The 26,589-nt window shown below is 40.1% G+C and overlaps 1 protein-coding gene across 1 annotated transcript in view; it reads left to right on the top strand.

Moving 5' to 3' along the window:
• The first annotated feature begins 2,279 nt into the window (after positions 1-2,279).
• The window catches only part of PKD2L1 (polycystin 2 like 1, transient receptor potential cation channel), a 32,653-nt gene continuing 8,343 nt past the window's right edge, over positions 2,280-26,589 (top strand). Inside the window, 4 exon segments of the mRNA XM_090279530.1 lie at positions 2,280-2,514; positions 2,665-2,711; positions 2,865-2,872; positions 2,958-3,100. Of these exon segments, the coding sequence (XP_090135656.1) occupies positions 2,280-2,514; positions 2,665-2,711; positions 2,865-2,872; positions 2,958-3,100 (433 nt within the window).

Raw genomic sequence — 26,589 nt, 5'->3', positions numbered from 1 at the left:
AAATCATCAGGAGATCCCACTTGATTACAACATTAAAAACTTCTTGAGTAAGACTAAACATGCTAAAAATAAAGAGGACCTTTTGAGAACATTTCTCAAGCTATATTATATAACCTGTGCTCCCAGGGGCATTGTGGGTTGATCCACACACATGGAGACTGCTCAATACTGAGCAGAGAAAAGCAATGCTGTGAGTGACCATAAATAAAAGCAGTCCAGCTCTGGTCACCAGCTCTCAGGAGTATGGGACCTGTCATATGATGAACCTGTCATATGATGAGTTCATCCAAAGGCCCCCTGATCACAGATCTCCTTCAGAATACAAAAGTACCTCGAAGATATCAGAAACCATCTCCCATTCCTCTCTTCATTTCTGTGGACTATATGGCTAGTTTCCTCACCCTGTTCATCACCCCTGTCCCAATGTTCAGTTTTGAAAGCCAGGGGTCCTTTTGCAATTGTTGGAAAGCTTGTGGGTAAGAGGCACAAAATCAGCTGATTTTACACAAAATGATCAAAACTGGCACAGTTCCTTATTTATTGTCTTTTCAAAGGAAACAAGCACCATGGAATGTCTCTCACTAGCCAGTAAAATGGAGAAATGGGAACTCCTCCATCTAGGAAGACTCACAGAGAAGTCTGAGCTCCAGCCCAGACAGAGTTAGTTCCCTTAACAGTGTCTGGGCTGGGGCAGGTGATCCATACAGCAGACCCGGTGGTAGGACAGCCACTGCTTTCTCAGCACTGTTTCAGATGTTAGGGCACGCTTATTTATCAAGGAGCTGAGCCCAGCCCTGAGATGTCTGGCATCAAGATTTCTTTATGGGGATGACATTTAAGACTGGGGACTTCCACCAGCCTGATGTTTTACTGAGTGTGAAGCTGGAAGGCTCTGGGCCAGTGTGCTGTTGAGGAGTGTAGCCCAAATGGGAAGCCAGGAGATGGAGAAAGGGCAGCTGCTGCTCCAGCCATCAGGGTGGAGGTAACCACCTGCCCTTGTGGGGCCAGCCCCGTTCTGGGCCACAGCACATGCAGATTCGTGAGCCAGGGCAGGTGATCAGAGGCCAGAGCTGGGCATAGTCAGAGGTGTGCCCGAGGGTTCATGCCAGGGCTTCAATGCAAAGACCTGACACTAGAAAGAAAGCAGAGCAGTCCTAATACCTCTCATATTTCTGTTTTGTTTTCATGTTTGTAATTCCAGGTCCAGTACTAAGCAGAGCCATAGGATAAGGTTGTCAGCTGAGCTGGGTCCAGAAATCCACTCCCCTTAAGGAGTCCCAAATCACCCTGTCCTTGCCCTTGGCTGTTTTGAGTATTTTTCCAATCAGGGCTTTGCCTTTTCCCCAGGTTGAGCCCTACACCCTTAAGGAGCACCTTATTATTGGTATAGCTCACTCCAAGCTGTGAACATAGCTGGGAAATGGGAATTATACCAAGACCTCAGAAAAAAGGATACAGTCTGAAACTGCAGATCTTCTCCCCACCTCATCAGCAGTCAGAGACGCTGTCCCTTAGGTTTCTGAAACAGGAGGTTCTCCTGACACTATCTGTTACCCCCAGCTATGGGGTGCAGTGAGGGAGGAGAGTTCCCCTTCTGCATCCTACCAGAGGACAGCTCAGTGTGGGACAGTAAAGCAGCCCAGACACCATTGTCTGAGCCTGGTAGGGAAGCAGCACTTTTCAGCCTCCCGTCCCTGGCCTTGGTCCCCACCCCAATCTATGTCGGCCCTTTCAGGAGCTTTTAGTGGAAATGAGCTCAGATGGGCAGTGGAGTCTGCCAGCCACCTCTCCTTCCGGCTCCTCCCTTTGCTCTTTCATCACCTGTATGGTCTCACTTGACTCAGGACCATTCCTCCATCAGGCCCCTTCTGCAAGCAACTCTCCTCTCCTCACAGCACTCACCTCTTCCACCTCTCCTTCCTTCCACCCCCAGTCTCCAGTTCTTTCTCATTTCCCCTTTTCTCCCCCTTTTCCCTGGTCAAACCCCTGCCTCACAGTTCTATCCCGTCCCTTCCTTTTTCTCACCTGGGACATGCAGCAGGAGGGAGAGAAAGAGAGCCCCTGACAGAATCGATGGTCCTTCCCCACCCCGCTCCTCCTCATCTGTTCCCTCCCCCAAGTGGGCACAGGTTCCCCCTACAAAAGGCAGGAGGCTGTGCAAGACCAGCTGTCCCAGACTCCCTTTGTCCTCTGCTGTCTAGGCTGGGCTGGGCCTTTGCTCCCTCTTTCTCCAGGTGAGAGTGGATACCTGAGGTGTCAGGTCCCCCATCTTATTCCCCATGAGTACTGTGGAAAGTCCTGAGGGACAGGAGCTGCAAAATCTGGGGAGCGAAGGCTGGGACAACCCCACCTACAGTGGCCCCCCCGACACACATGGGACTGTGAGGATCTGCACCATCTCCAGTTCGGTCCCCCCGCAGCCCCAGCCCAAGAAGCCTGAAGAAAGACCTCAGGAGAGGGCACACAGGATCCAGGTGTCCAGCTGCTGCCTCCAGATTTGCCGAGGCATCAGAGGTAGCTGGTGAGGGGAGGGTTCTCCTAGGATACTGGAGTCAGGAGAAGGGGTCACCAAAAGCTTCTTTTTGGCAGTGGGGGAGGGTATCTGACTTGAAGAAGAGGAGGAATCTCAATGTCTCTTTGAGGTTTGTGAATTGCCTGTGGTAGAGCTGTGTGCCCTGGAACACAGAAGCCAGTCTATGTCTCCCAGAAGGGTATCTGGGAGCTAGTTTGAGGAGAGACATGGATGTGATGATACTCTAGACTGTCCCACCTGGGACAAGTGCCTCTTATCCATGCCTGTCTTCAGGGACTTGGATAGAGGAGAGCAGCCATGGGCAGAGTAGCTAGATTCAGCCAAGGGATAGGGTGATGGGTGAGGAAAGGGGCTGGAGTGGAAATGGGAGTAAAATTAAGGGCCTGATGGGTGGGAATAACTGGGAGGGACCCTGCTATTGGAGATCCTCGGCACCTCTCCAACACCCCTTAGGACTTTGGGGAACAACTCTGACTGAGAACACAGCTGAGAACCGGGAACTTTATGTCAAGACCACCCTGCGGGAGCTTTTGGTGTACATCGTGTTCCTGGTGGACATCTGTCTCTGTGAGTAACATCTGTCTCTGTGTACAGTAACAGCTGTCAGAAGCATCTGTGTGTACAACATCTGTGCACATATTTCTGCAGGCAACATCTGTGGAAACAGCACCCATCTGTGTGAACAGGCTGTGTCCTGGGATCTTGATATCAATAATAAAATTCTATTTGTTGCCTTTTCAGCTTAAGATAGTTTGGGAGAAGAAGGCAGATTGTTAAAAAGCTGTTAATAGAAGTTGCTTTGTCCAGAGTTACAAGGGGAACTCAGTTTTTAAATTCAGGTTCCTGACACATACTCAGCAGTCACTGTTTTCTTTTGGCAAGTGGAAGTTTTTCCCATTCTGTAGAGTGGAAGGCCACTCCTTTCTGTTTGGAAAAATATACTTTGGTAGGTTTCACATAGTTATTATACTATGTCTGTTCTATATTTCTTCAGGGGCAGGAAAAAAAAAAGATTCAGCAGGTCTCAGGGCTCAGTTCCCCCCAAAAAAGAGTTGGAGATGCAAATGATGTGGTGATGGTCAATGCAGTGAAGGTTGTCCCATGTGAGGGACCTCCATGCTGCAGGCATTGAGGGAACATGTGAAGCTCTAGCTATAGACACAAACTTGGAAGATTTGGTCTCTATGTTGAGAGAAGCAAGTGAAAAAGGTAGAATGGTGAACCACAAAAAGATAGAAGCAAAGAAGTGTAGATAATAATAAAGTTGGACCTAACAGATTCTATAAGGCCTATGGATAGATAAGGGTGCTTTATACTCAGGTAATTCCCTCTTTAAAAGCTTGCACAACAGGTGTGGTTTGGCTAGTTTCATAGAAGTGTATTGTATGTGTGTGTTGATGCAAAGCTGCAGCCTGGGTCATACCATTAAGGTGTCTCCCTTACTAGGTGGACTTACGCCCCATAGAAGGCTCTGTTCTTTTTAGGATGCATGACTCTTTTGAAAGTGGAATCTGACAGTCTGATAATGTTATCAGATGTAAGTGTTGATGGAAAATTGTGTTATTTTTGTGAGGCACCTGCATATGTGTTTTCCCTCTAGGAAAGTTGAGCAGAAAGCACTTGCATCTGGCTGTACTCTGTTGGGACTCACTCCGTGGGAAAAGAGGGGGCAGTTCTGGATGTTTACCATGGGCCATCAGCATGAACTGAGAAGAGATCATGCAACGCAGTGTACATTTTGTGGGGCCCATTTGATTCTTTTCAGCAAATGATTGTGAGAAATTGATTTGCTAACATACTAATTTTTTGTTTTCACCATCTTCTAGGAAGGAGTGTTCCTCTTTTTTTTCAGATCCCATGACAGCAGCTGAAACTCACAGGCAGAGACATTCTCTATAAATGATTTGAATGTCTATATTTCCAGATTAGCCTTTGGAGCAAGATTGGGAGGTTTCTAGCTCCTCAGAGTTATGGTGAACCACTTCTGATTCCTCTGTAATGGCTTGGAAGGGGTGGAAGCATGGGTTCTGAAAGCCCAGAGGTCCTATCTACCCATGTTCTCCACTTTTTGAGATCTCAATGCACTGCTGAATGCTAGGTTGTCTGTGATTTCCCAAAGTCTGAGTCATATATTCAGTCCAATAATTACAGAATCCTTAAGAGTTAAAGGTCCTCAAGTTTAAGGATGCAAAAATCCATTCTCTATGATCCCTCTTATAGTGTTCTATCAAGTGTCAAATGGACCCTATTCTGGGGAGTATCCGTGGGGATCTCACTATTTTATGGGGAAGCCAGCCAACTGCTGGGTAGCTCTATTTCCATCCATCTATAGAGCCTCGTCCTCTGTGCCATACTTTGGACTGAGGTATACAGAGGTGACTGATTCTTGGGCCTTTCAGGGGCTTGCCTTCTCCTTTTAGAGTTTTCTCTCTTGAGCCATCTACTTCCATGTTACTCTCTGAAGCCCTAATGCATTCAAGGTCTGGCACTTCCAGTTGTCTGCTGTGTGATCTGGGGCAAATTTGCTAACCTCTCTTAACCTTGGATAGTTATCATACCCACCTGACAACATTGCAGTAAAGGTTAAATACAATAGCCCACTAATATGCTTAGTCCAGTGCCTAGCACATGATAAATAATACCTATTATTTTCAACTCACAACAGACACTATACAGCTATACTGCAGTGTCACGAACCCAACAAGTAATGGAGAGTGATGGAGAATTAACTTGATACTGCTAAGCCTCTGAAAACCTCCAACTCCTATGGAGTTGGTCTCTTAGTAAAGACCTTGAAACCATTAAGTTACCTGAAGATGTGTCATTCACTTTCTTTGACTTTGAGAATTCCAGGTCCACAAAGTGCCAGCCCTCTCAAGAACTTGTGAAAAAGAAATCGGAGGCTTTCACATCTGATAGTCCCTATAACATTCAGTAAAAGACTACTAGCACTAGTTTCCTAGCCCTGCTCCTCTGCAGGCCTTTTCCTTTTTTCTGGCAGATCTTCAGACAACATCTAGCCTTTGCCATGGTCACAGTAGGGCTACTTTGGTGCTCTCCAAGGTCCTGACCTCACATCGCTGGCATCTTATCACCCTGTCAGCTTCCCTGAACTCTGGCCATCTGCAAGTAAACTATGCATTCTAGTGAGGCTGATATAGGGGGCAAAAGCAGTTTCTTCAAGGGCAAAAGACAGGTTTTACAATAGTTTTTGGCCCTCTAAAGGGCCACAGTACATAAGCAAATATAGAATACATATGTGCCATTAACATTTAATTGGAGTGGGGATGATTGAAAAGAAAACGTGTAATGACAGCTAGTGGGGGAGGTTAGGGGGTGGAGGAATTGAGCCAAAAGGGAAAAAGGACTCCTGGACATGAACAACAGCGTGGTGATAGCTGGGGGGAGGGGGATGTAAGGGGACTAAATGGTAATGGGGAAAAAATACAATAAAGATTAAATTTCTAAAAATTAATGAAAATAAAAATAAAATGTATAAAGAGGCTCCTGGGTTGGGCAATAATGCAGAAAAGGTTAAGAAGCACTTAACTAGACCCACCTAACTTTGTTAGTTGTATGCTAACAAAGCATGCTGAGGAAACTCTTCTACCTGAGGATAGAGATGCAAGTCTGCAGGGCGGCTACTTGGATGACACTATACATGTTGAACTTTTGTCAAAACCCATAGAATATTCAACATTAAGAGTGAACCCTGGTGTAAACTATGGACTTCAGGTGATAATGATGTGCCAATGTAGGTTCATCAGTAATAACAAATGTACCCCCTCTGGTGTGGGGTTTGAATATTAGAGGAGGCTGTGTTATATAGGGGCAAAGCATATTTAGGAAATCGCTGTACCTTCCACTAAATTTTGCCTTGAATCAAAACCATTCTAAAAGGTAAAGTCTATTTTAAAAATACCTTTCAAGGTTTTTAATTAGCTCCACATATAGGGACAGTGTCATTTGAGCAGCATTCACTTCTGACATTAGACCTTTAAGTTAAGGCATTTTCTCTGGAAAACCTCAGTTTACCACCACAACCACAACCATCATCATTATTAATGGCACAAACAACAAACCTTTATTGAATAATTTTTCAATGTGACTAATACTATACTGTCTACATGATCTCATCCATTACTCCCGATGAGTCCATGAAATTGGTTCTGTTATCACTCCTGTTTTACAACTCAGGAAATGTTTAGAAATGTCAAATACCTTGCAAAAGGCCACACAGCAAATAAGTGGCAGAAGCAGGAAAACAATTTAGTGACTGTTGGCTTGACTCAAACTCTGAGGCTTTTATCCACTAGAGTCTACTACAGCCTCTTTGCTTCAAGATGTGTTACACTTTAATTTTCAACAGCCATCCACATCTCAGCAAGGATAACTCCCAGCCCTACCCTAACAGAAGCAGAATCTTGATAGAATTCAACTAGCTGATTACTTTTATTTCTTTGTATTGCTGCTTTTAAAAGCTGATGTAAACATTAAAGAACATCTTGAAATACAATTCACCTATAACTCACCACAACACCAAAGATATTTTATGTGTATTTTTCACATTACCACTCCTTATCCATATATTTACATATTTTATCTAGTTGTATGATATGTTAAACTTTCATTTACAATTATATCATAACATTTCTTCACGTTTGTAGGTAGTTTTTATATTTTCATTTTAATGATCACAGTCACACCACAATTAACTAAAACATATCTCTTGTTATTTCAACATTTGCCTATTATTGGTAAATATCTCTATTCTTGCTGCCCCCCCCCCCAATTTTGTTGAACTATTTCCTTGGAAATTTCTAGGGAGGGAGATTATGAGGCCAGAAGATAGAAATATCTTCTCAGTACTTTCTATGTGTTGTCATTTTGCCTCTGTAAGGGATCATACAAATTCATTATGCTGCTCATACTGTAAGATTACTCCAATTTTGTCACAACCTCACCAACATTGGTTATTCTCATTCATAATTTTAATTATTAAATAGACATAAAATGGTACAACTTGCCTTAATTTATTTGTCCTGTTCACTAGTGAGGATAGACACTTCTTTCATGTTTTAATTTATTATGTGTACTTATTTTTGTGTTAATTGCATAAGAAATATATGTTTTAAGAGGGGCAACGGAGTAGTTGGGGGATGAAGGCTGGAACATTAACCCTAGGTCAGGGACCAACCACCAGGGGGTTCATTTTCAGGACCTGTGTTCTTGGGGCTAAAAAGAATAGCCAGCGAAGTTAGACATCACCTGCATGAGGGATGAGCCCTTGAGAACTATAGTGGTCAGCCATACTGCCCACATTTTTTCTCCCTTATGCTATATTCTAGGAATGGGTGAACCTAGACACCAGGGCTGTTTAGAGTCTCATATGGCTAAAATAGAGCTTTTTTAAAAAAATAAATGCAGGCAACATGGTGAACCATCAATCTTCTCATAATAAACATATGAGTTGTGCAACTCTTTAAACCTTACAGAGAGCTTTCACACCTATTATCTAATTTGATCCTGATAGCAGCCCTGTAAGGGATAGATATTATTCTTTCTGGTCCACAGATTAGGAAGCTGTTATTATTGTCATTATAAATAGTTGAGAAATGATCGGTAATTCAGAATGGCCCCTCATGGGTGGAGTTGCTCCTGTTCCTAGGCAGAGAAAGTGCTGGAGAATTATCTTTCTGCCTCCACCCCTCCCCTCTCACCAACATGATATTTATAAAACAGCTTCCAGCCCTTTGTCTTCTTGGCAGGATGGCTGTAGCCTTTTGTTGATGGAGGAAACATTGAAGGTCTTTGTGTGGAAACAATAGCTGTTTGTTTTAGGAGACAGTATTGTTATCTCAATAGGTGCACCTGGGACTGGCCCTGTATAGGAGTAGCTCTGAGCCAGGACAAGGCTGGGTCTGGTCACCATGGAGTTGGGGAGGGGGCAGAGACCCTTAGTCTTTGATAACTTGTACCTACATGCCAGTTAACATCAACAGGATGCTCTTTACTCATCACTGGTTGTAAGGAAATGCCTGCGTCTGATCACAATGCTTTCTTTTAGTGGATTTTAAGGTTCTGTCCATAGATTGTGGAATCTTGCATTAACAAGAGAGGTTGAAGTAAGCTTAGAGATCCAGAAGATATCTTTCTTTTAAAAAAAAATTGAGATGTAACTGACAAATAATATCATATTAGTTTTAAGTGTACAAATATGATTTAATATGTGTGTATATTGGAAAATGATTACCATAAGAAGTTAACATCTATCAGCACACATAATTACAATATGCGTGATGATAGATGTTAACTATCCATGTTGTCGCAAAAGGTAGGAGTTCCTTCTTCCTTTCTGCTGCACAGTATTCCATTGTGTGAATGTACCAGTTTTTTGATCCACTTATCCACTGATGGGCACTAGGCTGTTTCCAGCACTTTCCCTGGCTGGTGTGGCTCAGTGGACTGAGCACTGACCTACAGACCGAAAGGTTGCCAGTTCAATTCCCACAGGGCACATCCTGGGCTGCGGGCCAGTCCACATTTGGGGGCATGTGAGAGGTTGATTGATGTTTTTTCACATACCTATGTTTCTTTTCCTTTCTTTCTCCCTCCTTTCCCCTTTCTCTAAAAACTAAATAAACAAAATCTTTTTAAAAAATTTACTCTCTTAGCAACTTTCAAATATATAATACAGCATTGTAACTACAGCCACTATGCTGTACATTACATCTCTAGGACTTATTTATTTTATAACTGGAAGTTTGTATCTTTTGTCCATCTTCACTATTTCACCCAACGCCATCACCCCCAGCCTCTGACAACCACCAATCTGTTCTCTGTATCTGTGAGTCTGGTGTTCTTTTAGGTTCCACATCTAAGTGAAATTATACAATATCTGTCTTTCTCTGTCTGACTTATTTTACTTAGCCTAATGCCCTCAGGGTCCAGCCCTGTTGTTGAAAATGGCAGGACTTCCTTTTTTGATGACCGAATAATACTCAATTACACTTATATACAGCATATTTTCTTCATGCATTTGTGTGTTTATGGATACATAGGTTGTTTCCAGGTCTTAGTTATTGTAAATAATGCTGCAGTGAACATAAGGGTGCAGATATCATTTCAAGTAGTAATTTTATTTTCTTAGAATAACTATCCAGAAGTGGAATTGCTGGATCATATGGTAGTTCTATTATTATTATTATTTTATTGTTTCTCTATTACAGTTGTACCATTCCCGTCCCACCCCCATTGCTCTCCCTCAGTCAATCCCCACCCAGTTGTCCATGTCCATGGATCATTTGTACTAGTTCCTAGACTAGACCCTCTTCTTTCCTCCATCCCCCAACCCTTCTGGTCACTGTCAGTCTGTTCCTTGTTTACATGCCTCTGGTTCTATTTTGCTCATTTGTATTGTTCATTAAGTTCCTGTATTAGGTGAGATCCTATGGTGTTTGTCTTTCGCAGACTGGCTTATTTCACTAAGCATAATACTTTCCAGTTCCATCCATGTTATCACAAAAAGTAGGAGTTTCTTCTTTCTTTCTACTACATAGTATTCCATTGTGTAAATGTACCACAGTTTTTTGATCCACTCATCTACAGATGGGCTCTTACACTGTTTCTAGCACTTGGCTATTGTAAACAGTGCTGTTATGAACATAGGGGTGCAAAGGTTCTTCTGAATTGCTGTTTCAGAATTCTTCACAGATAATCTTAGCAATGGAATTGCTGGATCAAAAGGCAGTTCCATTTTTAGAATTTTGAGGAAATTCCATACTGTTTTCCACAGTGGGTGCACCAGTCTGCATTCCCACCAACAGTGCACTAGGGTTCCCTTTTCTCCACATCTTTGCCAGCACTTGTTTGTTGATTTGTTAATGACTCCCATTCTGACTGCTGTGAGGTGGTATCTCGTTGTGGTTTTAATTCGCATCTCTCTGATGGCTAGAGATGTTGAGCATTGTTTCATATGCCTATGGGCCCTCTCTATGTCCTCCTTGGAGACGTGTCTGTTCAGGTCCTTTGCCCATTGTTTAATTGGATTGTCTGTCTTCTTGGTGTTGAGTTGTATAAGTTCTTTATATATTTTGGAGATCAAACCCTTGTCTGAGGTACCATTGGTAAATATGTGTTCCCAGGTGGTTGGTTCCTTTTTCATATTGCTGATGTTTTCTTTCACTGAGCAGAAAGGTAGCTCTATGTTTAATTTTTGAGGACCCTCCATAGAAGTTGTCTTTCTCAACTGAGAAATTGACAAAGGAGTAGAACAGAAATATTGGAAGTTCAGGAAATTGTGGGTGAGCTCCTATTTCTTATGTGGTATGGCCACATAATGGTGGCAGAAAATAATTGGTCACATAGAACTATGACATTAGTGAAGGCACAATGGTGATGGAGAAAGATGACTTAGTTTATATGATAGTACAAGTAGTTATCAGTCACATGCCTTTGGCAAGATAGGTCAAGATACTCTGGAAATCTTTATTTCCTTATATACCAAATGAGAAAAATCTCTGCCTTTGTGAGACTGATGGAAAACAAATAAGATACTTAGTATAGTGCCTAGCATATTGGGCTTTCAATAAATACACTGGGGAACACAATTTTTGTTGAGTTAGATCTGACACTTGTTTTTGACTAACTTTTGGCATCTAAATCCAAAAATGATGCAGTTTTTCTCTATCACATTAACTTTTTAAGGTACAGGATATCCTCCCTTTGTCCCAAAAATTATACGAAATGTACATACTAAGGAAAATAAAGAAAAACTTACCTGAATATACTGTTTATTTATAGTTATTTTATTCACATAAAGGCTATATATTATTATTGTAAGTCAAATTGTGTACAAGTAGTAAAGTTCTGCTACCAGACATACATATTAAGGTGTTTTATCTTTTCAAACAACAGGCTAGGAAATGCCAAAATGAGACACTTGAAACAATCTCCTCCAGTTGGCAAAGCTTTAACAAATTGCTTCATAAGACCCAGTTTTATGTGCAGAGGTAGGAATAGAATGTTCTTTCACTCAACAAGTGGCTCATGTAGAATGTTTGGATCACCAGAGTTGAGGACAGATCTTGGAGGCCAATTCGATTCCACCCAATGCTTTTCACGAGCTCTGCTCTTCCACATACACAGAAAACTGGGATACTTGGTGTATCTGCATTGCTGACCAAGAAGGAAGCAGACCATTTTAAGGTCAACACAGATGAGCCAATTGTGTTTGTGATATTGCAACAGATCAATGACTCTCTTTATGTCTTCATATTCTTCACAAAAACAAACTGAATGGCCAATTGGGACTGCACCAAATAAATTGCCATTGTGGACGAGGACACACTTCAAATCCCACTTTGAGCTATTGATGAACAGTCGCCATTCAGTTGCATTTTAGATTGGAATTCCCAATTCCTCCATTAAACCATGTATGTGATGGCAATACACAAAGCCACCATCACTTCAAAATACTGCAGAAATGCACTTTCTCTTGATCGAAAGTAGGATGTCTTCACTCCTTTTTCAAGCAAGTTTTTCTTGTGCAGTCTTGATGCTAGGAGTTCTGAAGCCTTTTTGGATAGTCCCGAATCTCGTGCCAAATCATTCAACTTATGCTGATCAAATCCCTTACGAACTGAATCATGTTCAATTTCAAAATCTTCATCGTTTCTCTCACTTAGTTCTTCAACATACTCCTGTTTTTCAAAAGAGGGTAGTTCAATGAAAGCTGGCACTGGGATTTCAGCTGAATGAGGCACTGAATGTATAGCTGTTGGCAGACTAGGATACTCTATTTTATATTTATTTTTCTTATTCTATCCTGACGTCTTCACTATACAAAAGTAACAGTCACTCGAATGATCTTCTGGGCTCTCGCCAAACCATAGGTATACCAAATGGCAATTTATCACGCGTTCCCTTTGTCCACATCCATAAACTCTCGACACACTGGTTGCGCATCTTGTGAGGGGCCCAAAACTTGTCTTGATCACCAAGTTTTACTTTAAAATATGTAAAATAGCTTTGCCTAACAAATCCGCTGACGTTTGTCCTTTGGGAATGGTGAAACGGCCACAGATATAACAAAATGAATCAGGGTTGTTTAGGCACTCATGATGAGAAATAGCACAGGCAGACATGATCTGAAGGAAAGGAAATAAATATGTATGTAAATAAAAAAATAAATTCTGCTAACGCCTTGTATACAGACAAGACTCAGACTACACTTCAGAATATGATTCACTATACAGAGCGGCACACAACCTCTCACCACACTGTCTCATGTGTAACTGAATAGCCTAGACAAGTATGAACCTGTTGCTGGTCTCCAAGGTCGACTCCCACCCGTCCCCACTTGAGGGAGGTTTTTTCTCAGCCAGTAGGAGAGCACTAGTGCTTCCCTCCATCCAGGCTGGATCCAGCCTAGAGCGGTGGCATTAAGATAATCTGTACAGAAAAATGTGATGTGATAGAAGAAAACTAACTGTAGTTTTGAAACCACCATGCCTATTTAAGTCTAAAACAGCTGAAAACTCGAACTCAACAGAAATTATGTTAAAAATTGTCCCCTTGCTGATACGACTAAACATCAAGAAAACAAACAACCCAATTAAAAAATGGGCAAGGGACCTGAACAAACACTTCTCCGAAGAGGACATACAGAAGGTCCATAGACACATGAAAAAATGCTCAACATCATTAGCCATCAGGGAGATGCAAATAAAAACCACAATGAGATACCACTTTACACCAGTCAGAATGGCCATCATCAACAAATCAACAAGCAACAAGTGCTGGCGAGGATGTGGAGAAACGGGAACCCTACTGCACTGTTGGTGGGAATGCAGACTGGTGCAGCCACTATGGAGAACAGTATGGAATTACCTCAAAAGACTAAAAATGGAACTGCCTTTTGAACCAGCGACTCCACTACTAGGATTATACCCGAAGAATCTTGAAACACCAATTCAAAAGAACTTATGCACCCCTATGTTCATTGCAGCACTGTTTACAATAGCTAAGTGCTGGAAACAACCTAAGTGCCCATCTGTAGATGAGTGGATCAAAAAACTGTGGTACATTTACACAATGGAATACTATGTAGCAGAGAGAAAGAAGGAACTCCTGCCATTTGCAACAACATGGATGGAACTAGAGAGAATTATGCTTAGTGAAATAAGCCAGGCAAAGAAAGAAAAATACCATATGATATCACCTAATACAGGAAACTAAAGAACAACACAAACAAAGGAACTAAATAGAACAAAGAGTAGAATAGCAGTCAATAGGGGGGAGGGGAGAGGGAGAGAAGGGAGATAAGTAAGGGAAGGGATTAGTCAAAGAACCCGTATAAAAGACTCATGGACATGGACAACGGGGAGGGATATGATTGCGGGAGAGGGGGTGGGTTGGGTGGGGGAGAGAAATTAGGGGAAAAGGGGACAACTGTAATTGAAAAACCAAAAAATAAAAAAATAAAAAAAAAAAATTGTCCCCTTATGTTATGGTCAGTATTATCATAATCTCTTACTTTGTTCCACATTTCATAGTGTTCAGAGGTTTTGCATCCAATGTTTCCCAGTAGCCTGTCAGATATTTTTCCAACTTACCCATGAGCAATTTCCTATAATCAAGAAGTTCAGAGTATATATGATTTTCTCAGAGTCATTCAGAGTCAGTACTCAGACTCATGTCTTATGAATAGAGGGAGCTGCATGTTCTCTCTCTGGCCACTTAAACTGGCAGTGCCCCCCACCTCATCTCATCTACAGAATCTAGACTATCTAAACTTCGTTAGCTAATGCAGCCTGTCCTGTACTTGATCAAAGCATAGTTGATGGTAAAAACTCTTTCTCTGATTCCAAGATCTGGCACTTAAATGTACCACTGTGATCCTAGAGACCAGTGACAATCCCACATGGGAGAAAACTAAATGTCAGGCTGTCGCTTCAGCATTGGACAATCCAGGTCCTGGGAACTCTGGGACAGTAGGAAATTCTGCTACAGAAAATACAGTTTAAACTCTGCTGATGTGGCCTAAATCCCTATTACTTTTTAAAAAATTCATTCAGCTTTATTAATGAAAATAATATTAAGTTCACACATAGTTTAAATAAATCATGACAAATCTCCTGTGTATTTGTCAAAATATACATTACAAACATTCAAGAAGCATTCCTGTTTTTCTAATATAATAATATAATAGCTGTGTTTTGTTTGTTCCAGAATGGAGGCTAGGTATTTCACAAATACAGATGTACAAGCATTTTATGTTCTTAGAAATGAGTTGTCTGTATTTTTTCAGATATTTCTGATCACTTTTTTATTTCAACCACATCAACTAATGTTCATAAGTTTTACCTATGTCTATTATGAAGATACATAGGAATTTTAATAAACTGCCACCATATTTTTCTTGAAGATTAAATGGTAAAAGTAGCTAAAATTCATAATATTCCACCGTTACACTAATACAAAATAATATGCCCTTCATGGTGACATACAACAACGTTATCTCCCTTTAGATTTTCTTTATAGATTGGGCATTACGATCTCCTCAATTTTCCATGGAAAAGTAGATAAGAGTGTAACCCACCTAATATACAAGAGCCCACAGATATTTAAGGAAGCAAAAATCAACCCCATTTTTCACACTCAGACTGAGAATAAAAACATAGTAGCACCAACTGATATTCAAGTGGAATCACATTAATCCTTCCTTCTGAAAATAATTCAAATACTGTCAATATTAAATAGAAATTATGCCTATGGTACCATCCATTAAATCCCTATTAGTAAGGTTGAGCTGGCTCAGATCACTTCACCCTTGTACTAAAAGGACTATGTAACTCTATGTGTCTGGATGGGCCATGGGTAACTGAGCATGCTAGGAAAGGCATTGACTTGTCATCTTATTGTCATTCCTAATCTTTGACAATCACTTCTAGAGGGCTAAGTTTTCTGATCCTTGATAAACATTATCCAGATGCTTTCAAACAGATCTGTCTTCCAGTGGGTTAAACTTTACATTTTAATATTTTTAAAATGTATACCTTGATATGGAATGACACCTGATATCACAGGGGGACAATTTTTAACATAATTCCTGTTTAGTTCGAGTTTTCAGCTGTTTTAGACTTAAATAGGCATGGTAATTTCAAAACTGCAGTTAGTTTTCTTCTATCACGTCACGTTTTTCTGTACAGCTTTTCTTAATGCGACCACTCTAGGGTGGATCCAGCCTGGATTGAGGGAAGCACTAAAGCTCTCCTATTGGCTGAGAGCAAACCTCCTTCGAGTGGGGAGTGAGGAGGGGTGGGGGACGACCTTGGAGACCAGCGACAGGTTCATACTTGTCTAGGCTATTCAGTTACACGTGAGACAGTGTAGTGAGAGGTTGTGTGCCACTCTATATAGTGACTTGTATTCTGAAGTATAGTCTGAGTTCTTGCCTGTATACAAGGAGTTAGCAGAATTTTTTTTATTTACATACATACTTATTTCCTTTCCTTCAGATCATGTCTGCCTGTGCTATTTCTCATCATGAGTGCCTAAACAACCCTGATTCATTTTGTTATATCTGTGGCCGTTTCACCATTCCCAGTCAAAGGACAAACGTCAGCATATTTGTTAGGCAAAGCTATTTTACATATTTTAAAGTAAAACTTGGTGATCAAGACAAGTCTTGGGTCCCTCACAAGATGTGCAACCAGTGTGTTGAGAGTTTACAGATGTGGACGAAGGGAACACGTGATAAATTGCCATTTGGTATACCTATGGTTTGACGAGAGCCCAGAGATCATTCAAGTGACTGTTACTTTTGTATAGTGAAAACGTCAGGATATAGCAAGAAAAATAAGTGTAAAATAGAGTATCCTAGTCTACCATCAGCTATACACCCAGTGCCTCATTCAGCTGAAATTCCAGTGCCAGTTTTCATTGAACTACCCTCTTTTGAAAAACAGGAGTATGGTGAAGAACTAAGTGAGAGCAACGATGAAGATTTTGAAATTGAATATGATTCAGTCCATAAGGGATTTGATCAGCATGAGTCAAACAATTTGGCATGAGATTTGGGACTATCCAAAAAGGCTTCAGAACTCCTAGCATCAAGGCGGCACAAGAAAGACTTGCTTGAAAAAGGAGTGAAGGCATCTTACTTTCGATCAAGAGAAAGTGCATTGCATTTCTGCAGTACTTTTGAAGTGATGGTGGCTTTGTGTGTTGCCATCACATACATGGTTTAATGGAGGAATTGGGAATTCCAATCTAAAATGCAACTGAATGGCAACTGTTCATCGATGGCTCAAAGTGGGATTTGAAGTGTGTCCTCGTCCACAATGGCAATTTATTTGGTGCAGTCCCAATTGGCCATTCAGTTTGTTTTTGTGAAGAATATGAAGACATAAAGAGAGTCATTGATCTGTTGCAATATCACAAACACAATTGGCTCATCTGTGTTGACCTTAAAATGGTCTGCTTCCTTCTTGGTCAGCAATGCAGATACACCAAGTATCCCAGTTTTCTGTGTATGTGGAAGAGCAGAGCTCATGAGAAGCATTGGGTGGAATCGAATTGGCCTCCAAGATCTGTCCTCAACTCTGGTGATCCAAACATTCTACATGAGCCACTTGTTGAGAGAAAGAACATTCTATTCCCAGCTCTGCACATAAAACTGGGTCTCATGAAGCAATTTGTTAAAGCTTTGCCAACTGAGGGAGACTGTTTCAAGTGTCTCATTTTGGCATTTCCTAGCCTGTTCTTTGAAAAGATAAAACACCTTAATATGTATGTCTGGTAGCAGAACTTTACTACTTGTACACAATTTGACTTACAATAATAATGTATAGCCTTTATATGAATAAAATAACTATAAATAAATAGTATATTCAGGTAAGTTTTTCTTTATTTTCCTTAGTATGTACATTTCGTATGATTTTTGGGACAAAGGGAGGGTATCCCGTACTTTAAAAAGTTGATGTGATAGAGAAAAACTGCATCATTTTTGGATTTAGATGCCAAAAGTTAGTCAAAAACAAGTGTCAGATCTAAGTCAACAAAAATTGTGTTCCCTAGAGATCTCTTTATGTGATTGGGTGGTGGCAGCAGAAAGACTAGGTTTTTAAGTTCAGGCTTATTCCAGGACTGGGCAGAGTTTCTAGTTCCAGAAATAAGGCATGGTGCAATGGTTCTCAAAGGTATGTTCCAAGGGCCCCTGGAGCTTCCTGATACTGTTTTAGGTAGTGTGTGAGACTTTCCCTTTCCCAACTACATATTTTCACAGGTCATTATTTCTTCATATACTTCAACCAAAACAACATATTTCAACACATTGCAAAAGCAGAGATGAAAATCTAAGTTTCTTCTATTAAGCCAGACATTAAAGAGACTTGCAAAAATAAAAACAATGTTAGTTTTTTCACCTACTTGTTTTGTTTTGTTTTAGAAAATATAGTTGAATTTCATAAAAACATTATTTATGTTTACGTGTATTGGATTTATTATCATTAGTATTTTTAAATGCATAAATAAATACTTAAATTTTTCTTAGTTTTAATTTCTATAAGGTAATTATTGATAGCTATCGCCCAAATAAACAAAATGTTTTTGGAGCACTCAATAATTTTTAAGAGTTACAAAGGTGTTCCGAGGACAAAATGTTCTGAGAACCACTGGCTTTGAGAATGAGTCTGATCTGGTCAAATCAGATTATTTCACAGCATGGAAGAAAAGGACAGATGAGATTATAAGAGTTTATTAGCAAAAGGTTCAAACTAAACACAAGATTTTGAGTATTCACAGAGTTATTCATTCAAACATTTATGAAGTCCCACTATGTGTCAGGCCCTAAGCCAACTATTAGAGGCTATGAAATGCATGTGACACAAAGCCTTCAAGGAGCAATGGAGGCCGACATGTTAAACCAGTGACATGCAGTGTGATGAATGCTATGGTGGAGGGGTGCTCTGGGACCATGGCAAGATGTGAGGGACAAAATGATCAGGGAGACAACAAGTCAAGTATGAGGCAGCCCAAAGTCATCGCCAGAGAGGCCTAAAGTCATTGTCATTTGCTTGCTTGTTTGTTTTTAAATTATTTGCTCTCAGCCTGAAGGAAGCAGGGGTTGGATGAGTTAGCAGGCATTGGGACTTTGCCATAGGGAAAAATACAAAAGAGAATATATCCTCATTCCACTAAAAAGTAATTCTACCTCTTCCCCCCAAACCCTGGAATATCTTTAATTAAAATTTTAACTAATACATAATCCTTTTTTTTAAGCTAAATAATTTAGAGAATGTTAATGGTCACTGCTATTAACCACTGTTCATACTTTGGTATATATCATTTTAGCCATTTCTTAGGCATAGGTAAATATAAATAAATTTTAGAGAGGAGGCTTTGGTTAGTTTACACAGGAAAGCTGTGTGAAGTCACATGAATGCTGTCTATGAGATGAAATGTTAACTGATGCTAATAAAACCAGTGTAGGAGGTTCTCCCAAGATGTTAAGGCCAATGGAATAAAGTCAGTGTAGGAGGATATCTTGATGCACTTTGAGGGAAATAAGTCATCCGTAAAAATAGCTGCAAGGACCTGCCAGCCAGCTGGAGGTAAAGGCCAGAATCAGAACAATGCTTCTTGCTGGATACTTCTGTGTTCTGGACTGCCTCCTCCAGCACCTCCTGTCTTCTCTTCTTTCTCCTAGGCACTTTGCTTTCTTCTCACCTACACCTGCCCACAGGTTTGGACTCTTCTTTCCTTTCTGGTCCATTGCCTCGTAGCCTTTCTGTCAAGAAGAAGAAAATAAACAAAAAATTTCTTAACTGGGGACTTCCTACAAAGAAAAAGAAAAGGGTTCTGTGTACCCACTACATGGTTTGAAGCAAGATATCTGTGATTAGATTTGACCTTTCTTAAAATAGGAATTTTGTGTTATCAGTTTGTTGGCTTTGACTCTTTTTCCCTCAATGCCTCCTTTAATTTTCTTAGAAAAGTGCCTTTTGCAAAATACCCATCTAATAACAAATATATTTATATGAAATGCTTCAGTTGGGATATTGATTTAGCTGCAATAACAGTGATATTTAGAATAATGGTGATAAAATAGAATTTTATTTCTCTTTCACATAGTAATCTGAGATCCAGGTATAAGAAGTCCTGAACTAACATGAGGCTCCACAATCAGGCTCCTTCTACCTTATTGCTTTGCCATCCTCAACAAATGGCTTCTAGTTCATGCTCCAGGTCCTGCTCTTACGTCCATACACCAGCTATCAGGAAGTAGGAAAAAAGATGGGAAAGCACGTTCCTTCCTTTTAAGGACCTGAATAGTAAGTGGAAGCATATCGCTCCACTCATATTTCATTGGACGGAATTTACTCAAAGGATCACTATACCTAGCTACAAAGGGAGGCTAGGTAATATGGTTTTTAGTTGGGCAGAAATGTGCTCTCTGATAAAATTACATTCTTTTGTAAAAAGGGGAGGAAAAGTGTTGAAGAATAACTAGCAGCCTGTGCCTGATAGAGGGATAAGAAATCTTGCCCATAGTTTGGATTGACAGCAGCAAAAATTAATGGAACTCAGAGAAATCAAGGCATTTATAACCTCCCTAATAGGGAAGCTGATGAGACCTGATTCTTTTCCACCAGAAGTAGGTATTAAAGTGTGTAGCTAAGCTATTGTGAAACTATTATCAGAGACTGTCAGGGAGACTTAAGAAGGGACAGTTTCAGAGCATTATATTTTATTCAACTAGAAAGTAGAATCACCCAAATTATTTGTATGACCAAAGCCAAACTGGACCGTGTGCCAAGAAATAGGTAGAGATGTTTCGGAGAGCTTCTCAGCAAGCCGGATGATAAAAGGGGCTCAGGAAGAGGCCCTTACATTTATAGAATTGGTAAAGCCCAAGGAACTTCCAGGTCTTCAATAGCTGGAGGACTGTGGAACAGTGGAAGTTCTATTCACAGAATGGCTGTCAGGGCTGCAGTTGGGGGTTAAAGAGACCCCCAGGTTTCTAAAGCAGTATCCTCAATCCTTTTTCTCAGATTTGTCAAGCTTAGGAAGGAGCAATTAACTGGATTTTGAGTGGCAAAAACTTGAAGGCCGAGTTTCCCTCACAGGAATGGTATACACATGTGAGGGAATTGTACACTTGCTGGCAGAAGCACTCCAGCTTATGAAGGCTCTTTGTCAGTTGGTTGAGAGAAATCTCATTCCTGCCTAAGGAGATGGCTGCTAGAAAAGAACTTCTGCATTCCATTAAATAGTAATTAGGAACAGGGAAGGGGCTCGGTAGCGTATGATGGCCCAAATCACCTGGGAAAGGAGACGCACAAAGCAACCGCTGACTTATTATTGCTCTGATCTGGGAAGGTCTTCCAGCAGTTCAAAAGAGAGGACAAGAGTATTCAATCCTTACTATAAACACTGGAATGGATAAAATCAAGTTATTATCCAAGCTCATGATGGTGATGACTAATAATAGCTATTATAGACATACTTCCTTAATAACAATATATTTATGCCCCACCTATGTAAAGGGATCTGAGCCAACTTACATTAAAAAACACAAGTACAGTAAAATATAGCCTATTAAACTATAATAAAAAGACATAGCAAAAGAAGGTGGAAAAGATTGTGGAGGAAGATAACTTACACCAGAAAACTTAAGACAAACATAAGTATTGCCAATGAGAGCAAAGCCTGAGGCTCCTGGCAGCCAAAGCAAAGAAGAAAACACAGGTCACACATTTACCCTTATTAAAAGAGAAAAGACAAACTAGAGAGATGGTAACCCTGAGATGAATTGGCCTTCTTGGGTTTCATATAAGAGACATGAAATACAATGGATAAAAGCAATGTTAAAAAGTGAAGCTATTTCTCTTGTCTGCTTCTTATATCTGCCTCCCTTAAAATCCATATTAATCCTCATTCTATAAGGGCAATTTTTAGGAGTAGGGATCTAAAAGTTTATTAACACATATATACACATACATACCTAGATTCAATATGTATATATTCTAGAATATATATTTCATTATATCCTAGAGATCTTCTTTACCCAGAAATAAAGCTTGGCGAGCCTTGAGAAATTAATGGTAGATATGTTCCTATAATATTATATCATCATCATTTGGCTTGGTCTCCAAGTTTCCTTTAATACATAATGATAATGTTAATTATAGGGTGATAATTTAATATAGGGTGATAACTTTAATTAATGTAGACTTTGGCACACATGCTAAAGTGATCCACTGCCCTCTAGAAGTGTTCAGACAGTAGCAGAAGCTTTTTAAGCTCCATTTCCCTTAGAAATAATGCAATCTTTCTGAAAATGTCATGGTTTTCATAAAACTAAGAACCATGTTACAAGGGAGTAAAACTTAGTGAAAACTAGCTTAAACTATATTATTGTTTAAATAAACTATTTATTGTTTATGTCAGTGCTTTTCAACTGGTGTGCCACAGCATACTGGTGGACCACAAGAAAATTTAAAAACATGCAATACCTGACTATGTAGTCAGGGGCACTGACCTCTTTTCCCTTAGACGGGCAAATAAAAAGTGACAACAGCCAGCACAACAATAGCTGTCCAGAGTGAATGAAACAAAATTATAGCTAATTTTTTGTCAGATCAGCAAAATATATATTTTTTGGTGTGCCACAGTATTTTAGTCATTAGCTTATGTGCCATGAGATGAAAAAGGCTGAAAATGACCAGTTTAGGTAATGAAAGTCAAAGGAGGGCAGGGTTCAGGGCTGATCAGTTCAGTGGTTTAATGACATCGTAAAAGACGGGTCTGTTTGTTATTCAGCTCTACCAGCTGCACTATCACCTTCATCTAAGGCTGATCCTCTGGGGCTTTCTCATTCATATCTAATATGAGAGAAAAGATCCTAAAAGCTTCCAGAAATCTCCCTTCATGACTCCTTGGTCTGAAATGGGTTGCATACATGCTCATCTCTGAACTCGTAATGGTGTCAAGGGAGGGGCATTTAGGTAGGGTTGGATTCAGCTTCTAGCATCATATATGAGATGATCCACAGAGGTGTGACACCACAAATAAAATCATGGGATTAACCAAGAGATGATCTTAGGGAAGCAGTCACAAAGTTCAGCACAGCATCCAGCACCTGGACATTTCAGCCTGTAACTTGGAAACAAATCAGTAGAAAGATTTTTTAAAATAACTTCTATTATTTTTATATTCGTCGGCAGCCGTCCGTCTCGAGAGACGATGGTGTAGCTTCTTAAGAGTCTATCTGCACCGCCGAGAATGGTTGTGCAGTCCGACTCGGGAGTGACACGGTATCTGTCTCCTCCCGTGTTGAATCGACCTCTTGCGATGACGCTGGAGTGTCCTCTCCAGTGAAGCTGAAGCTACTGAGCCTGGGCAGGGTGATATGGAGGGTCTGCTGTTGCCCATGCAGCAGACGCCCCCTCTCTTCGCAGCTGAAGGGTCCAAGGGAAAGACGGAGTCAATACAGCTTGGCTTCAGGTGCGCCGCAGGAGTTGCTGGTGTTGACTACAACGTCAAACCGCCTTAGGGACTCCGGCTCCGGATTTTCTGTCGGGGTTTACTCCCTTAGCCTTTCCCCTGAAGAGGTATGCCGCAAGGCAGCGGAGGTTTTTTGGAATCAGAGTTTTCCTTCTCTGATGTGCCCTGACTGGAAGATCGAACCAGCGACACTTAGCTCGCAGGCCAACGGTCAATCCACTGAGCCAAACCAGCCAGGGCTCATTTTTATATTATTATTAGAGAATTAAGTGAACTTCAGGGGAATGAAGAGAAACAAAAGCTATTTATTAAACTACTCCTTCATTAAAAAGTTCATTTTCCCTTCAAGTTTTTATATTCCTAGTATTTGAAAAAATATTAAATTGTAATGATAGTGCTGAAACAATTTTGAATAGTTTTTATTACCATTTCAATGGCTGTATCATATTCCATTAAGTGGCTCAATGATATCACAATTTACTTAACTATTGCCTCTCTGTAGGACATATAGGTTTTGTTTGCAATTTTTTTATTTTATAAATAACCCAGGTAACACTTTTATGTGTGTGATTCTTTTCTTTTGGGGACTCATCTGTGTCTGAATATGATTCTTGATACAGATTTCTATACAATTATCCACTTACATCCAGAATGAACAAATTGAAACTTCTTTTAAAATGGTGCTCTTTTGAGTTTACCAAGCGCTTTTGCAATTCAGATATTAAATTCTTCAAATAGAGTTTTCTTATAAGAACACCTTATAAACTTGCATAATTCTGACCATTTGGATTGATTTTTTTGAAGGAGCATCAGAGTCCCTACTCAAAGTGATATATTAATGTAATGTAGAGCGATGGCTAAATTCATGGTCTTTGGAGTAAGGCAGACCTGAGTTTGAAATAAAATTCTACCTGCTTGCTATACGATCTTTGGAAAAGTTATTTAATAACATTCCGTAGCTCAGTTATCTCCACAAAATGCTAATAGTAGCTCCTACTTTATGAGAGGTTTTTTTTCTCCCAGGATTATGGGAGACAATGTATGCAAAGCCCGGTGAATAAGAAGTATCAATAAGTAGTAAATAATTGTTATTATTCAGCAACTGTAAATATGATGTGAGGCAAAGGTTAAAAGGCATGTTTTGGTGTGTCTAGAACTTAATTTCTGTCCAATAGAAGAAAAAAAAGATGTTCTGTATTGGATGGTGAAACCATCGCCTGGTCTCTGAATCTCCTTCATGGCATCCTCATGCAGTTATTGTCCAGTGTCTGAAAATTTCCTGGAATGAGGCCCTCAATACATAAAAAGGTAGAAATATACTTACACACTGACATACTGACATCTCATATGCTGACTCAGATTCTGACTCCTTCCCGTCCTATGCATTCTCTGGCCTAGTGTCCCATTTTGAACCACAAAGAGCAATTCCACTGCTCTAAAGGAAGGAACCAGGAAGGCCAGCCACTGTCCATTGCAGGAACCCCCTCCATGTGATCCTCAGTCCTTTGCTGGCACTCTCAGAGTTGAAATGGATGTTTGTGAGTGGTCTGCTTCAAAATCAAAAGCACTGGTGGTCAGGAAGTTCAATTCGCGGAGACTGGAAAATGGAATAATATTAATAGCCTCTAATATATAGGATTGCTGTAGGATTAAATAAAATAGGTATGTCAAGCATACAATAGCTGTTCTGAGCGTCAGTGGGCATTTGACCAGGTGAAACCATTTTTCTCATGATATATAGTCTTTACTGTCATGGATAATTTTCAGAGATGTTATGCCTCCATACAGGGTTGACAGCCAGTTCAGAGCAATGTTCATTCTGAGCAGTAACAGATTTGGGGAATTAGAGAAGAGAAAAAGATATGGCAATGAGTACCATCTAGTGGACATCCAAAAGTGCAACAATTTAATCAGCCTATGTCATTAGGAAAATGCCTCTAACTGTGTAATGGAATGGGCTCTTAGCAGACAGAAATTTGTTTTCCTGACCATTTTCCAGAACCAGAAAAGTTGGATCTGAGTCTTTCAGATACTTAGGATAGGTAACCACAGATCTGGTTTAAAGAGAAGTAAAGTCGTTTCCTGGACTTCATTGAATGGAATGGGGAAATTGAGGTAACAAGCTTTCTTCTTTGCTGGTTTTCCCCTTGGAAAAGTATGATGTTGCTTGTGTCTAATATCAGGCCACAATGGCCCCTTGTTCCTCCAAGTAATTCCCTTTACAAATGAGGTGGTGGGAAAAATATAGCCCAAGATTTGAAAAGAAAAATTCTGAAAGGGAATTACTTATAAGAGGCCAACACACCCTACTGAAATTTTTTGATGGACTTGTAGACTTAAAGAAAAGTTGCAAGAGTCATACAAAGAATTCTTATATACATTCACCCAGACTTCCCAGATATGAACATTTTACCATGCTTGATTTTCCTTTACCATTCTCTCTCTCTCTCTCTATCTACACACATATACAACTGGTTGTGAGTAAATTGCAGACAAAATGCCTCTTACTCCTATACTTTAATGTGTATTTTTTGAAAACAAGGACATTCTTTTATCAAAGTCAGAAAATTATTATGGACTTAGTACTGCCATCTAATGAACAGACCTTATAACAATTTCACCAATTATTCCACTAATAGCTTTTATAGCAAAATAAAAAAATTATGGCCCAGGATATAATTCTAATTAAATGCACATATTGCATTTATTTTCATGTTTCTTTCATCTCTTTTTAATCTACAACAATTCTTTAGTCTTTCTTCATCTTTCATGACCTAGCTAAAATATTTAGTAACAAAATAAATCATAATATTAGCAAATTATAAACTACAGAAGAAAATAATCCATGAGTTTATACTGATAAACATAAATGAATAAATAAATGAGGAACAAGGGAAGCTCTTCCTAAAGAGAATGCCAATAAATGCAGAAGGGATGATAAAATGAGCAAATCCCAACTTGACGCCCATAAGGCAAAAGCCATCAATGGATGCTAAAATTAGTAGGTTGAAGATTGATGAGTTACAGGATATTTACATAGTTTCAAAGTATTTCCCCACAGAGTATGTATTAATTACAAAGAGAAAATAATAATTTTACATTGAAGAAAGCTGGAAGACACTGCCTTAACAGGAGTCAAAATTAACATTAGATATTACTGCCTTTGATATTTCTCATCAAAATGCATAATCTGAGTTGAAACATAAGAAAATGTCAGATGAATCTAAATTGAATGGCTTATAATCAAATTTTGCCTTTTAACTAGAAAACTTATACCTTCCCTTGACAGCCCTACTTTAGACTTGGGTGTCTGTTTTAGGATGATTGAGGGAGATCCAGTTCTTCAGGGTAAAGGCCAGGTCTTCTTTGATCTGGGGATGCTTTGAGTCCCTCTCTCAGGAGTCAAGTGTGCCCATCAGGATGCACTGGAACCAGAGGTACCATGTTTACCTCCTACTCCCGTGGCTACAGAATCACTGACTCCAGGGTCCAGGAGACCACATCTCTGCTGTAACGTGTGTGGCCAAGGCCTTGGAGTACTCTAG

This window comes from Furipterus horrens, unplaced genomic scaffold (genome assembly GCF_987537825.1).
Source record: "Furipterus horrens unplaced genomic scaffold, mFurHor1.1.pri manual_scaffold_5, whole genome shotgun sequence".
Taxonomy (NCBI): domain Eukaryota; kingdom Metazoa; phylum Chordata; class Mammalia; order Chiroptera; family Furipteridae; genus Furipterus; species Furipterus horrens.
The sequence above is the reverse complement of the archived record's forward strand: the minus strand, read 5'-3'. Positions and strand labels throughout refer to the sequence as shown.